This window comes from Polistes fuscatus, unplaced genomic scaffold (assembly GCF_010416935.1).
Source record: "Polistes fuscatus isolate 324 unplaced genomic scaffold, CU_Pfus_HIC Scaffold22, whole genome shotgun sequence".
NCBI classification, from domain to species: domain Eukaryota; kingdom Metazoa; phylum Arthropoda; class Insecta; order Hymenoptera; family Vespidae; genus Polistes; species Polistes fuscatus.
In genome coordinates this window covers 660,905-678,166 of record NW_025113099.1, presented here as the reverse complement: position 1 = coordinate 678,166, position 17,262 = coordinate 660,905, and the positions used below count along the sequence as shown (strand labels likewise).

The 17,262-nt window shown below is 27.3% G+C and overlaps 2 protein-coding genes across 7 annotated transcripts; one reads left to right on the top strand and one right to left on the bottom strand.

Moving 5' to 3' along the window:
• Positions 1-305: 305 nt before the first annotated feature.
• LOC122517889 (2-oxoglutarate dehydrogenase, mitochondrial) lies at positions 306-12,544 on the bottom strand. 6 transcript variants are annotated; one of them, XM_043636496.1, is made up of 17 exons: positions 12,441-12,544; positions 10,691-10,944; positions 10,376-10,585; positions 7,700-7,802; positions 6,857-6,919; positions 5,406-5,661; positions 5,104-5,338; positions 4,845-5,024; positions 4,491-4,671; positions 4,112-4,392; positions 3,799-4,027; positions 3,439-3,717; positions 2,916-3,094; positions 2,409-2,843; positions 2,183-2,337; positions 1,558-1,698; positions 306-1,382 (listed from the first exon to the last, which is right to left on the bottom strand). In XM_043636496.1, exons 2-17 carry the CDS (start codon positions 10,937-10,939, stop codon positions 1,283-1,285), a joined length of 3,276 nt encoding a protein of 1,091 aa, XP_043492431.1. In that variant the 5' UTR covers positions 10,940-10,944; positions 12,441-12,544; the 3' UTR covers positions 306-1,282. The 6 variants fall into 6 exon arrangements, with proteins under 6 accessions (XP_043492431.1, XP_043492432.1, XP_043492434.1 ...); XM_043636497.1 differs by lacking the exons at positions 6,857-6,919; positions 7,700-7,802 and adding an exon at positions 9,002-9,122; XM_043636499.1 differs by lacking the exon at positions 1,558-1,698.
• A 1,336-nt stretch (positions 12,545-13,880) lies between these two features.
• LOC122517959 (centrosomal protein of 57 kDa-like) lies at positions 13,881-17,257 on the top strand. Its single transcript, XM_043636596.1, has 8 exons — positions 13,881-14,431; positions 14,510-14,804; positions 14,889-15,162; positions 15,232-15,648; positions 15,707-15,828; positions 15,890-16,022; positions 16,170-16,774; positions 16,856-17,257. Exons 1-7 carry the CDS (start codon positions 13,918-13,920, stop codon positions 16,443-16,445), a joined length of 2,031 nt encoding a protein of 676 aa, XP_043492531.1. The 5' UTR covers positions 13,881-13,917; the 3' UTR covers positions 16,446-16,774; positions 16,856-17,257.
• The last annotated feature ends 5 nt before the right edge of the window (positions 17,258-17,262 follow it).

The following is a 17,262-nucleotide window of genomic DNA, read 5'->3' as shown; positions in this document are numbered from 1 at the left end:
GAAGAATATAAATATTATCCCTTCGTAAACTATGTAGTTTCCAATCTGTATAATTGGCTCTTTCTTAAGATGTTAGATTATTAAAAGTATACATTAAACTAGTTGTACTAGTTTATCACCATCATCGTATTTCTATTATCACCACCTTCTTTTCGGAATGAAATATTTACTGAAACTCTTCATGTAAAATATTATTTATCAACGAAATCGTAATGGATTGTAGATGATAATAATAATAATAATAATAATAATAATAATAATAGTAATAATAAATAAATAAATATTAATTAAGTTTTTCATTTAAGTTTTTTTTTCATTTATATTTTTACTTTAATAAACTACGATTAAAGAATGTAGTTTATGATTCTTTTTTACCTTTGGCATATATGGATCACAGGAAGAAATAAATAATTATTTTTTGCTTCTTTATATATATAAAGACATAAAGAGATTCAGTTTATACTTCGAAAATGTTACTATTAACAGACACGTACGCTCTACGTAGTAGTATTTCATTAAATTAAAAATAATACTTTTTGTTTATAGGATCGACGTATTTTTTTTTCTCGCTCATCATAATATTAACAAATAATATATTTAATACTTTCACATGAGTATCTTATCCTAATACAAATGTTAAATTTCATTCAATGAAATTCATGGACCCCGGGCATTGAATAATACATGACGGCAACATTCAACCATAGAACTGATTTTAACGAATGAAAATTACTTTTTCACAAATTGTATAATTTAATTTCAGCATATAAATTTTGTTTGTAAGATATTTATGCGCACGTTAATCAAATAAACGAAGTTAACATTTAATCATATTCAAGTAGTAAATGAGAAAGGAAGATGTTACATATATGTATTATTCATTGCAAAAAATATATAGGCAACTATATAAAAAGTAATAATTAATTATTAACAAAAAAGAAAGAGATAAAAAATACAAAATAAAACTTATGTATAATATATATATATATAGCTTCGTTTACCCATAAGGTCCATGCAATTAAAAAAGTAGAAGCTATATAAATAATATTATGTATATAATAAATATACATTTTGCATTAGTCAGATAAAATATCCATGTGTATATCAGTTGATTTTACATGTTGGTCGCTAGCAAAGAAATCATTTACATAGTTGAATGGTGATATTATCTCCGTAAAATAGTAAAGTGTAAAGTGTAAAATAGAAGAGGAAGAAAGGCATTAACAAATATGGTATAATAGAATAAATAAAATTTGTTTCTACATAGCGCAACGAAGGATTATTAAACGTTCAATGAATCGTCCAAGATTTGTTTAAGTTCCTTTAGATGTTGCATTTTGCTACCTGTTGCGGGAGATGCTGCAGTGGGACGGCCTGCATATCTGTAACATAGAAATTATTGATCCAACTATATTTCTAATAATATGAAGAAAACAAACAAACAAACAAATGTCTCTCTCTCTTTCTGTGCAACGCATAACATAAATAAATGTATAATGTATAATTCACAGCGATATACATATAAGTGAAGCATAAGCGATGTGCCATCGACATTACCTCACTATTCTTGGCTTAGGTTTATTAGAATATGATGACTCAGGCATAGGAGTAGGTTTTACTGGTTTAGATGAAGAAAACCAACCACTTAACCATCCTCCACTACTTTCACTTGCTTTGGAATTAGTCGCATCTCCAAAACTGTAACATGGCCCAAATTTCTTTCATTTTTTATTTTCTTCAAAGGCATTTGTTGCTTTTTCTTTGTTATATAAATGTAAAATTTGAATGAACCATTATTATTATCGCATTATATAAGTAGCATTATTACTAACATACTAATAAAGTGGAAAAATGTGGGCCATGTGAACAGACGGAATTATAAGAAAAAAAAATAAAAAAGAAATATTTCGATGTATAAAACTCACTCTTTCATACATACAAATGTAATTATTAAACAATCTGAATGATTATTAATAATTACACTTACGTATTTGTCGTCAATCATATCACACAATTATCAAACACGTCTTCCAATGATTCTAGAGACTCAAATAAATTCAAATTAATTCGTAATAAAAAGAAAAGAATATGATTGCGTATCAACAATGGAGGGATTAAGGAAAATACTCTCTCATACAATTTCTTTGATATTTGAAGTTAAAATCTATGAAATGATACTTACGTAACACCGCGCGTTCCATTGAGTGCAGTGTGGAATCTTGGTTGCACGTAAGTCCATGCGCCTTGATTCTTGTGTTCCTCCTGAGACCATATTAATTCTGCATTTGGATACTTAGCAGCTTCTTTCTTCACGAGGTCGTACGGGAATGGTGAAATCTATAAAGAAATTAATATGAGTAAAAATATTTTTTCAAATTATAATAATCTTCTATCCTTTATATATTTACTTGTTCAACTCTGGCGATAGCAATTTGATCATCAAGTTTCTTTTCAGAACGTCCCTTTTTCAAATCGTAGTAAACTTTGCCAGAACAGAAAACTAATCTTTTAACATTGCTAGCGTTATTTTCAGCTGGCCCTTCCTCAGGTATCACTCTCAGGAATTCGGTATCTTCTAGCATCAAATCGAAACTCGATTTTGCTTCTGGATGACGAAGTAGAGATTTGGGTGTCATCATTATCAATGGTTTTCGGAACGGTAATGCTATTTGTCTTCTTAGAATGTGGAAGTAATTCGCTGGTGTACTACAATTGGCAACGATCCAGTTAATGTCGTGTAATTGTCGTACGGCAAATTCTTCGCTTTCCGGTGGAAAGTAATCTGGATCGTCAGCAGACATTTGCAAGAAGCGTTCTAAACGAGCGCTAGAATGTTCAGGTCCCTACAAACATATCATTATGAAGATTTAAGCATTTAACTCAATCTATTTTCATTTTTTATTTATGAAACTTACCATTCCTTCTAGACCATGAGGCTGGAGCATAACAAGTCCAGACTGACGTACCCATTTAGCTTGTCCACTGCTAATAAACTGATCGATTATGCACTGTGCTGTATTGTTGAAATCACCGAACTGTGCCTCCCAGCATACCAATGCATTAGGATTCGTCATGGAGTAACCCAATTCAAAACCTATTCAATTAAATTTATATATAAATGTAATTAATTTAAGATATATTTCAACACTTTATCGACCGCTAGCCTATTGATAAATATGATAATGTCGGCTTTTCGACCGTTAGCCTATTAATCGGCTTTTTGATTGTCAACGTTTATCAACCGCTAGCCTATTAATTGGCTTTTAACTATCGACGATTTTCGTACAGTTGGAAAATTAGCCGGTACTGGGAGTAAATGCGCGCGCGATTAAGTCGGTACTTAGTGAGTGGCAGCCTCAACTACGAGCGGTCAATAAACTGTTAAAATATATAATTAATTGAAAATATGAGTTTAATTTATTTTTATTTTTATCTTACCAAGAACACCAAATTCCGAAAGAGAACTGTTGCAGACAGTGTAAGGAGCTTGATCGGGATACAAGTAACAAAGTGGCCTATACGTAGCTTTGTCAACGGTTTGATGATGTAAGACGTGATGCCTGTGTGAAAATGTACCTCGTTCTACATCTTGACCAGACAATCTTACATGAATTCCTTCTTTTAAAAGAGAACCAAATGCCATAGCTTCTCCAAGAGCCCAATCAACTGTTCTAGCTTCGACCATTTCCATACGAGATTTTAAAATACGTTCGATACCTTGATTGAAAATAATAATTAGAGATTATCATGATAGTTCACATCGTAATTTATGTAAAACGTTGAATAATTAAGCACAACCTTTATGAATCACAAATTCTGCGGCATTAGGTGGAGGAGACGAGAATTTCTTTCCAATATGCACAAGCGTATCTTCCTTAATTCCAGTAGGAGATACTTTCAATGGGTCTTTACCTTCGAAAAACCCAGACCATGGAGAATCTAACCAATCTTTGTATTTAATATGAGTTTCTTGTTTGGCATTAACGTATGCTTCTTCGCAAATTTTTTCATATTTATCTTGCACATCCTATAGAAAAATATGAATATGTAAAATTATGAACATGAAATAATGATTGGATGATTAAAAAGAATAGAAAAACAAATAATATACCTTTACTTCTTCCTTTGTAACAACGCCATCATCGATAAGAGATTTAGCATATTTATCAAGAGCCGGTGGTGTATGTCTAATTTTGCGATACATCAAAGGTTGCGTAAACATCGGCTCATCAATTTCATTGTGTCCATTACGTCTATACGAGACTATATCGATAACAACATCTTTATGAAATGTTGCTCTCCATTCAGCAGCCACTTTACATACGTGCATTACAGATTCAGGATCATCAGAGTTTACGTGGAAAATTGGTGCGTTTACCACTCTGGCAACATCTGGGAAAAATGATATTTTCAAAAATAAATATAAGATATAAAAGATATCAAATATAGATAAGATATAAAACATATATAAACGAATGCATGAAACTAACCAGTACAATAAGGAGAAGATCTGGAGTGTCTTGGATCTGTTGTAAAACCGATTTGATTGTTAACAACAATATGGATAGTACCATGAGTTGTATAATCTGGTAAATCTGACAGATGCATAGTTTCAAATACGATGCCTTGTCCACAGAATGCTGCGTCACCATGAAGGAGAATGGACATTACCTAATACAAGGATTTAATATAAGGATTAATAATTAATTAATAAATTATAAATTAATTAATAAATAATGTAAGGATTAATAAATCTAATATAAGGATTTAATAATTCATTCTCTCATACATACAATAATAATAATAATAATAATAATAATAATTTATATTGATCAAATACTTACTTTTTTACCTTCACCATCACCTCTGTAAAATTGTTCAGCTCGAGTTTTTCCTTGTACGATCGGATCAACTGCTTCCAAGTGAGATGGATTTGCCACAACCGCTAAACGAATATTTTTATTCGTTACACGATTAAGACGTTCAATGTATGTTCCCAAATGATATTTCACATCTCCGGAACCCTAAACAAATAATTGTTTTATCATTAGAAAATAATATGATTAATAATATAAATAAATTAGATAATTTATATATGCGTACATCATCAGCAGCCTCGAGTGCAGCAAATTGTGTAAATATTTGGCTCAATGGTTTACGACAGACATTAGCTAAAACGTTGAGACGACCACGATGAGGCATACCCATAACAATAGATTCTACACCGAGCTCTGTGGATTTGTCAATTACTTGCTTCATTGCAGGAATTAAAATTTCACAACCCTCCAATCCAAATCTTTTTTCAGATGACCACTTGCGCGCGAGAAAAGCTTCGAATCTAACAATTAATTAATTAAATATATTTTCAAAAAAATAATGTAACTGTCAGTCAATAATGAAATTACCTTGTTGCTCGAGTTAATCTAGCCAAAATAAGTCGTTTCTCATCGTTTGTAACTTCCATGATACCAGGAGTTTCCATCTTTTGTCGAATCCAATTGCATTGTTCCAAGGAGTTAATGAACATAAATTCTACTCCGATATGACCGCAATAAGTTTGTTCTAATCTTTTAAGAATTTCACGCAGCGGTAATGATTTTTCTTTACCACCGATAAAAGTTGTCGATGGCAACTTAAATACGCGATCCATATCTGATTCCTCTGTTTAAATAATAAAATGAACAATTTTAATTTCATTAATGATCATCTATACAAATTAAATAATTACCTATGACTTTTATAATCTAAAATATTATTATCAGATATATTTTTTTATAATGTACCTTTGTAAACTATGATTACAATTTTTTTTAAATCGTGATAAATATAATATTTCATTGAGATTGTCTGATAATAATATTTTTTTTTTATTTTTACAAACACAATCACAAAAATTATAGAAAGATATAAACATAACAAATACAATAGATTTATATTTCTACATTATATTTACACTTCTCTATAAAATTAAAACTGATACTGAAATTGTATTTAATATATACTTATGTAACATATCGTATATATATATATAAACTTTTCATATCTTAAAGTCCAATTATATAGTCTCTTATGCTTCAGTTATTTAATACATATAGGAACACACGTCTTCTTAAAAAAAAAAATCTTAAATAATATTATTCATGCGAATTTTTAAAATCGACAAATATAATAGCTTTTCTTATAAGACTGCGTGTAAAGCATTTAGTAAGTATCTCATCAAATTTAAATGCTGTTTATTATTCTTTCCAAATCATATAAAGCTTTATATGTACACAAAAAGCATATTAATGTTATAAACATCTACTAAACAAATTAAAAAAATAGAGAAAAGCATATTACTAAACAATTACAAGTTGATCAATGTTATATGAAATTATTAAAAAAAAAAAAAAAAGAAAAAAAGATAATAATAATAATTACCTACTTAAAAAAAAGTATAAATATAATAATAAAAATTAAAAAATATAATAAACAAATAAAAATGAATGCGAAGCGAATAATTTGAAAGTCAAAGAGGAAGGTCATATTTGTTTTTTACACTTTAAGCTTCATATTTACTTATATGATTTTAGATTAATCATTATAACATGCATGTGGACTTTCGCCAACACTTTGTCAACACAACAAAATAAAATAATAATTAATAAATTATTATTTTTTTTTTTTTTTTCAAATAAAAATAAAGAAAAAATAGTTTTAACATGTACAATAGTGTAATAGTTCCCAAGCACCTTTATTGTGACATTAGAAACCGTATATACTTCCAAAATGAACCAGTGCCTTCCAGAGATAATAATACAAATGAAAAAGAGAACTTGCAGAAGGAATTTCTGCTTTGGATGTAATAATTACATACTTTTCATAAGAGCAGCTACTCGGTATTGTAGTTCCTGAGCGTAAGTAGTGCGTTGTCCCCTCCCTGTGGACATCAGACTCAAACTCAATAATAAATTTGCGAGCTAATTTTCACTTCATTCTTTTTTTTGTACTTACTACCGAAGTACTTTTGTGAAAACGCACTTTGAGTTCGAGTGAATCTTGGTAACACATTTCCATAAAAAATAATATATATATCTTAAATGTATTCACATAAGTTTATATATAACAAAGTATTTTTTAACAAATATCATCTAGTTCACTGGTTCAAAGATTCACTGGTTATTTGAAAGTTTAAATTTCATATAAATGTATAATTATAAACGATAAGGTTTACTTAACAACAGATAAAACAATAAATGTCATAATAATGTGTACGTGTTGTTAGAAACTAATCAATCTACAAAAAAAAATCTCTTTGTTAATATTTTTTTTTTTTTTTTAAAGATAATCTATACTTAGTTTACGATATAAAAGATTAATTCTGCGCCCAAAAAAAATTAGACAATAAATAATTTAACTTTTTTTGGGCAACGAAACTTTCTTATTTAATATCGCTATTGTGCATATTTATATCAAAATGACTACTATTACATATTAAGCTAAATAAATAGCAAAACATAAACTAATGATTGTGATTAATTGTTAAATAAAAAGATTTTGTATGTATGCGTGTTGTTTCCTCTACGATATATAATCTTAACTAATATAAGTATAATTATTTCTTTTTTTTTTTTTTTTAAAATGTTAAGTACAGGTGCTCCTTTATTTTTTATGTAAAATATTCCTCTTGTTACACATAGTCACGTTTAGTTGGGCTTACCGAATGAGTAATGATTATAGAGCAACTCTTGAGGATGCCTATCATCAAGATCAGCACTGTTGATTCCAAGTGGGTCCAATTTCGCGATATGATGGCCACGAATCTGTCAATGTAATGCCATATTCATACGGACCGAATTTCATTTACAAATTCGGAGACGCCAGATTACAGAATTTTGTCTATTCTGTATTCTGTATTTATTTTTTTTTAAATCATAATATATTTTATGTATGATATAATTATTATATAAATAACATTAAACACACACAAATATACATATAATAAATATATACTATTTTTTTCACAATAATTCCCCTTGTCTATAGAAAAATAAACAAATTCCTTTTTTTTATATGGAGTTTGGTGGTAAAGCAGAATACTTGTATAAAGCAAGTAATCGAATAAATATTCAAATTACATTTAACATGCCAAAAAATAAAAATAAAGCGGAAACATATAATAGCATATATGTACGTGCAAAGCAATAGAAAATATATCTTGTGGACTATATTCTTACCTATATTGTTTTGTATACATGTAAATGTGTAATTAAAAATGTTTAGTAATAAATATATAACTTAGTTTCTCTTTTCTTTAACATATACAACAAATGATTTGATTTGCAGATATACAAACATGTGCTCGAATATATATATATATTACAAAATATGTACATAGGATATTCATTGGACACAATGAAAAACTACATTAACAAAATAAAACAAATAAATATTGATATAATACTTTAGATATTTTCCTGATATGTACCTTTCCTTCATAAATATTTCATCTTATACATAAGCAATACATTTTCAGTACCAGCATAAAACTATGATGCTTTCACATTTACCCCTTTTCCTCCATTACACCCAAAATATGCAAATATACATAAGGGAATAATAACCACGATATCAAAATCACAATTTTCTGATTGAAATAAATCTTAACAGTATAAGTGTATATATGTATATAACTAAAAATATCTTTTATACACAAAATACATAATGTCAACAAGCTATTAAATATTACAATAAAGAATTATATATTTTTTGAAATATGATTTAGATAACAGACACATAAAAATAATATAAAAAAAAAAACAAATAAATAAATTTTTATATATATATATACATACACATATACATGATTGAAAAAGGAGATAATGCAAGTGAACATCATACATATATTGCATATTGCATAGGTGTAGAATAATGAATATATGTTGTGCATATGGCATCGCACACAGGCAAATTAGCAATTTTAAATGATAGCTCAAAGAAATGGCTTAGGACAAAGCCTTACCAAGCATATATTGTCGCAGAACTTGTTCTGGAGCTCCCTTGCGGGCTGCATAATGTGTATGTATCAGGTCTGTTTGCATGATACCCAGTGGGTCCAGATCAGCGACTAAGTGACCTCGAGCCTATATGCCAATGAATAATCGCAACAAATAGACCTCACATATATATATATATAATACTACTTGTCATTTCTTTTAATAAATTGTATAAACACCATCACGTTCATGAGAAATATATAATATTAAACAATTGTATTAGTTATATGTACAAACGCTTCATCAGTTAATTTCTAAATTTTGTAAATTATACAAGGTGTACTAATAATTGCATCAATTTTCCACATATCATTAAAGTAAAATTGATTAATTAATGTAATCAAAAAGGAGTATATTTGAGATTAAATAAAAAAAAAATATTAATTAAACCCAAGAAGAAAAGAAAAAAAAAAAACTTATTAATGCGATGCTGCTGCTTCTTCGTTGTTCATTAAAAAAGTTATACGAGAGATGTTTTGTAATTGTGACAAGCAATCATTGAGCGGGAACATTGTTCATATTAAAAATTATTAAAAGATAGATTATTTTGAGTAAAGAAAAATATAAATTGCATGACATGCTTGAGGTAGAAGATAAGGTGTACAGCCAGTGTAATCATATGATATAAGGGCCATTATGCAATATTAAACCGTGATACGATCTTAAGACATTTCATGTTTAAATATTTATAAACACATATGATAGTCCTAAACAATAAAGAATAGAAAACGATGCGTCAACCATCTGAGCTTTGAACAACTACATTCTACTTCGATATATTTTTTTCTAAATTTAAAAAAGAAATTGCAATTTTTTATAACACCTTTAATATATGCAAATATACATAAATACTTGTCTAATAAATTTTGTGCTAGATGGTTTAAGCATAGTATTTGATATAATTTTACATGCATTCAGATATTTATGACTTCCCTTAAACATGTAAGACACATGTATGTGACATATATAGATAATACATGCTATGACAATATAAAAATGCTAACAAAAATGAAATATGCGGGTCACTATAAACTGATTAAATCGTACTATTACCAGTGATACATTATCTGTGATTTGAATTAATAAAATTAATAAAAATTGACATAACTTTTAATAGAATTTTGTAATATAATATTATCTATTATTATGATTTATATATTTTTTTATATCTCATAAAATTGTAGATATATATTTTTAAGTAAATCTATTCTCTTCAATAAATTCAAATAAAAGAAAATAAATTACTATTATTGATATAAAATTAAATAATAAGCATGGTAACAAAAAGAAAATTAACCCAAATAAGATATAATCAATAAATAATAAAGATGATAACATACCTGATAGGAACGAATAATAGCTTGCACTGCCAAATGGTCATCGATAATTTTTTCATTAATGGGCATCTGACTTATTTGAGATCCACCGCCGAGAGGCAACAATGCTCCAAGTGGTACCTGATTATGACTTGGAGCAAGAGATGGTGGAGCTTGATATGCAAGGCCTGGGCCAGCTCCAGCAGTACTACTACGGAAAAAGGAATCCCATGACTGCAAAAACATAAATCGATGAATAACTCGCACATAAATTTATACAAAAATATATTTAATATGTATAAAACATGTTATATTTAATACAATTAAAATAATATTTACCACGTGTACACTGTGAGGATCTTGCAACCATGCATTGTACATTTCTTCCACGTAAGAGCTGGTACTGCCATTTAAGAAAGGTTCAGTAGCAACACGACTGTTATATTTCCGAGCCGGTGTTGCGACTATGGTTTGAGTTGTTCTAGCCAGAGGATGACTACGTACTAACCACGAAGCAAATCTTTCCGGTCCGCACACACGTGGTGCCAGAGGCACCAAGGTGTTCAACATTGTCCTGGCTTTATACATTTTACCTATAATTTAAATACGATCATAGATTAATAAACAAATTTTCGGATAACAATAACAATAATAAATAACACGTAGACGCAATTACAGAATATTATTTAAAGAATTGGCAATGATCCAAGACATTCTGTAATATGGAAAAATAAGTATACAAATTTTTATAAATAAATCAGACTTTAAAACTATTATGTTGAATAATTCATCGATGTAATATAATTTAGATAATTCATCAGATATTTTAACAAAAAATACATTATATATCTGACCGGTCTGAAATAACACAAACAATGATTAACGTAAATAAGTTCAATGTTATTTTAAGACATAACATATTAGAGAACATCATTGGTTACAGTGATAAATATTTGTTATCATTTTAAAAAGATAAATTAATAAGTATTTATAAAGATATGTCATAATTATATACATATAAGCACACATACTATACTATAATACTATATATATGTAAGCGCGTAGATATATGGGCGTTCGTGCGCGCACGCACCACACACAACAAATATGTACGTCTTACAATTAAATCAAAAAAGAAAACAAGTATATCTAAAGCGATACGCATCAATACACATGTGTAGTTCGTTGCAGGATATTACACAATACTAACCAATAGCTAACGTCATACTAACCTAATTATTACTAACCTCTATAAGACAGATGTACAAAATACTCGATTAAAATAATACCGGTACATTTTTAATTGTTCTAGAACATCGAAATATATCGCAAATCGATCTATCTATGTTCGAGAGAAATTTTATTTGTCGATTATTAATATACAATAATACAGGTGTGTATTATATATATATATATATATATATAGTATATGTCAAAATCATGTGACACTATTTCAAGCGCATGATGTTATTGGTTAAAAATCGTTTCACAATAAGCGTATACGAATTTGTGTCTACATATTAGTTTATTATATTGATTGTACTCATAGATGTTCAAATTATTCAATACGTATATCGAAATTTACCTGTGTCGATTGTAATATATGTATATCTGATGCATTTCGCAGCGTACGGATTGAACTAACTATTTATATATATATATATACACCTTTCTTTATTTATATATATATATATATATATATATATATATACATATATAATGAGAAAGATTTAATTCTTTATCTTTATTTTATACCTTTGCAATTAAATAAATATTCTGTACTTCTACGGTTATTTATCTTTCTGTTATATAGGAAAAAGAAAGAAGAAGATAGAGATATCTAATGGTCGATTTACCGGGAAAAATCAAGTTTCTTGTGAAAATGCAGGAATTGGTTTATTAAGGATCAGGTGACTATTTTCGTCTGGTGTAAAAATTTTACGTAATCGTAAGGAATTTCGAAAATATTTAACGACATCCGTAACGTCAAGTGCCGCTTTTTGTATTAACTTTTAGTAAGTTTTTTCTAGAATTATTATTATATTTTATAATCTTTATAAATGTAAAATAATCAGAGATAAACGTTTACCTGATGTCACACAGCAATGATGCCAGGCCGTCCACCATTTGCAACTCACAGGTACAACGATTTACGTCTTCCTTAAAATACATTAAAGAAGTTGATTTGAACGCACCTAGCGGTAGATTAGTGTATCGAGATAGTAGCGAATTTTATTCAAAATTTAAATATATTTCGCGCCATTTTTTTTAGATTTCAAATGATACAATAACATTATTTGTGTTTCTTCTTTTTTTCAGATTGATTTCCATTTAAATCTTTCTTTTTTAATACTGCAGCTTTCTGTATGAAGTATTTTATCTTTATTATTTATAGATTATTTATTTATAATATTACTAATAATAATAAATCATAAAACAGTTAACTTCTGAAGTTTCTTCATTGATGCTCCTTTGTTCTTATGTCCAATTTATATTGATATAAATGCATGTTTAATTTTTTTTTGTAGTAATTTAAGATTACTTCTTTATTTTACTATTATCAATTCACCCTTCGTATAACTTTCAGGTACGTAATTTTATATAGTTACTTATTTTTTTTTTACAAACAAAAGAAACAGATTTTTAAACAAATCTTTTTTTTTATTGATAGTTCTAGAGACGTAACCTGCGTAACCTTTTTGTTAATTTTTAAATATTTTTTATAATATTTCTTTTTTTTAGACATTTTGTTAATTATTGTCTTTTTCATATAAACATATTTAATGTTAAATCCTATGAAATAAATTTAATGTTTATACAGTTTCTTTCATGTTGTAATAATTCAAATATTTACAGATAAAGTTTTAAATTTTATGTAATAAATTATCTGATACAATGACAACTACGAAAAATGGAGCAGATATCAGGCGAACAGGTTTTAATTTTTCTTCTCTCTTTTGAATATATTTAAATGAATTGATAAATTTATTATATGATAATGATGATCAAATTTAAATATGATAAATTTATAAATTAATTTAGAGTTGGAGCAATGCTGTAGAAAATTAAAAGTAGCAGAAACAAAGTGCGGCTCGTTGAAATCTAAAATAAATTACATGAAGATGTATTGTCAAATTAAAACAGATAAGACAAAAGTAGAACCGATAATCGAAACAATTACTGATAATTCTCAAGAACATAATTTAATACCAACAAATTCTAAAACAGATTGTAACATCAATCTTTGTGATTCAAATGTCAATGTTCTAACAAATCAAAATTATTCTAATTTTGTACAAGAGAATGAAAATTTTGAAGAAAAAATACAAGGAAACAATGGTATAAGTCAAATACTTCATTTTAATAATTTTTTTAATATTATTATTTATAATATTTAATAATTTTTATTTTATATTAAATAATAATAATTATTTAATTATATTATTAATTAATTAATAATTAATAATAATTAATAATAATATATAATATTATTTATTAATATTATAGAAATGAATATGTGTAACGAAAATATATCAAAAGTAGAAGAAACTGAAAAATTGTATAAAATGCTTGATTCTATTTCTGTTTGCTCAACATTAAAATCGACTACACATGAAACGAAAGAGGAACAGAAAGGGAAAGAAAAAGAGGAATTTTTCAAAAATATGATTTGTGATGATAAAAAGCAAGAAATAGAATATATGACGCAAAAAAATATTTTTTCTTTCAAAGAACCTAATGAACAATTGATAATAAATAATCCAACCGAATGGGCTAATCAAATTTCATCTTTCGCAAATCCTGACATTAATGTACAAAAATTAAGGTTGAATATTTCTAGTAATATAAAAAATTCGCAAACATCAAAATGTAAAAGTTTAATCAAAAGAAATAAGGAGTCTTCAATTAATGCTATTAGTATAGATAAAAAACAATCTACTAGTAAAGGTGATCAAACATTTAATAATAAAATTAAGAAGAAACGAGGAAAATTACGTAATATTAATTCGAAAAGTACTGTAGCTACCAAAGAATTGAATTTAACTGTAAGAAAAGATATTAAAAAACGTAAACAGAAAGGTAAAATATTTTTTTAAGTTTCTGCTTTTTTTTTTTTTTTTTCGATAAATTTATCATTAACACAATTGATATCACCAGATCATAGAACAAATCATCAATTATCCGAGCAATGTGTACCATCTTCTAAACTTCAACATAATTGGAATGGAATAGTAGAACTTTATCACAATGCTGCTATGAAGAGTGATAGCATTTCTGCAGTTTCCAGTAAACTTGAAGTGAAAAAAATAAACAAAAGGCTCAATAATGGTCAATATAATATACATATAAAATTACCTCACATTTATAATCAATCTCAAAATTATCAGGATCATCAAACAAATCAATATCATAATGATAATAAACTACCGCCTACTTCTGAAGAGATTACAACGTAAGTGTTCATTAAAAAAAAAAAAAATGTAATTGATATTCAAATAGTATGATAAAATAAAATAATATTCTTTTCATAAATTAGGGTTAAAGATCAATACGCTTATAAATCAACTCAAAATGTAGACAAAATAGCAATTCCTAATAATGAGCCTAAATTATATCAACAACAGAATACAATATTTGATTTAGCGTGTTATGTTCCAATGGTTAATCGTAATTATGAGATGCCAACTTTAGCTTCTAAATTAAAAAGGACAAATCGATCATATTTTAACAGATTTAATTTTAGAAATATACCATTTGTAGTGGGAACTTCAGTAACTCCTAGTCACAACTTAGGATTAAATATTCAACAAGTATATTTAATGTAGAATGTTAAATATTATATTTATGTTTAAACTTTTTTTTTTTTTATAATGCGGTAGGTATTAAGTATTATGAAAACAAGGCAACCAAATACAACTGGTATTTCTCCATTACTTATACGTAAAGTTAGTAGAGGATTAGAACCTGTATCTACTCTTATGAATCAAATGGTTGTTGAGATGGGAAATGATCATCACATTGTTAGCATATTAGAGAACAAATGTTCATATGATGGTCAATCGTCTTCAAAATTTATAAAACAATCTCCAACAATACAACCTCAAGTGAAACCGCAAATTATTGCACAGAGTGAAACTAATTCTTTCGTTAATCCTGATAATATACAAAAACAAAAAATTCAAGCAGGAAGAGAATCAATCAAGAATTATTGTTCTCCTGTAAAAAGTACTGCAACAAAATTTACTTCCAAATGGAATTTCCAAAACAATCCGCAAACAATGCACTCTGTTTCAAAAGTAAGTGACAAATGGATGCTAATAAATTAATCTATATCTCTAAAAATAAATATTATAGGAAGAGCACAATATGATGGATTCTATTAAATCTAATTTCAAATCAAATATGCGATTATCAGAATCAAAAGGAATAAGAGAAGTTTTAATGAATCTTCATGATCAATTTGAAACAATGAACGTGTAAGTTTCCATACAAATGTTGTATTCTTTTCAAGAATACTTACATGCATTTTATATACAGAAAATATGACAATTTGCAAAAAGAGGCAGAGAATTCTGATGATCAATCATTAATGAACGAAATCGTTACTCTCGAAAAAGAATTGAATTCCAAAGAAGAAGAAATAAATGCATTGATTAGCCTTTACAAAGAGGTAAGATAATATTGTATACAGTTTACATAATTATTGTTCTATAAATATATTATTTTTTAAAACATTTATATGTATAATTGATGACTTCATTGTACTACAGTTATAGGTGACTGACTTTTAACATTATTTTTTATATATTTTACACAGGTTATGGCATTGAAACAACAAATGAAAATATTACAACAAAGAAATAGTTTATTATGCATTGATACGAATGTTCCTGCAACTGATAAAATGTATTCTTCTACTCCGGTTGATTTAAATAAAACAAACAAGAACTTTACAAGAGATGCAATGCATGTGTTTAATACGAAACGCCAAACTATTACAAATACTCCAAGAGAAGTTTCGACTTCAATGAAACTTGCAGGTCTCTTAAGACAAATTCAAATGTTTCAAAAACAGCTCCAGCTCACTTCTTAACGAATAGATCATAAGTAATTTCAACATTTTATTACGATTTTCTCGGGTCCGTATTTTTTTCTAACATTTGTACAATTTTATTTACAAACATTATTTTTATTTACAAATTTATTTCACATGTGCCAGTTGTTGTGTTAATATAATTACTGCTCAACACGTCAATGCTGATAGTATACATTTTGGACTATAAATTAAATATCAGTTTTTCATGTTTTATCAAAAAGAAAAATGGATGTAACGTGCTTTCAAGATCAGCTTAAGGAAGTATTACAAGATGCAGAAAAAAATATATACTTTTTTATGATGTAACATATGAATATATATGATTGGTAAGTAGTTATAGTTTATTTTAATAAAGTTAATCATACTTATAGTTCAAAAATAGTGTTAAGTTATTTTATTATTTGCAGAATCTATATACAGCAGTTTAAAACTTACACTTAACAATTTAATTGTATTCTCATTAAATTATACATCAAATGTGGAATTTACGGATTCCAAAAGTTAATCAGAAATGATTATCTTAGGTAGAGTATATACTTTAAAAAATTGACTCTACACGAAAAATGATTATAATGATTATAAAGCAGTATTTTGGGGAGAAAATGGGAAAACATTTTTAACAGAGTTATTGAATTTAATGTATTAAATTCACTCTGATTGAAAAGAAGACGATTTCTCGTTGAAAAGCTTAAAGATACTAAAGTTGTAGATATAGTTGTGACTTCATTAGGAATTAAAGATTATCTGAAATGTATATCAATGCTTAAAAATAATAAAAAGACATATACTTTGTTCATTGGTAAAATAGATCCAA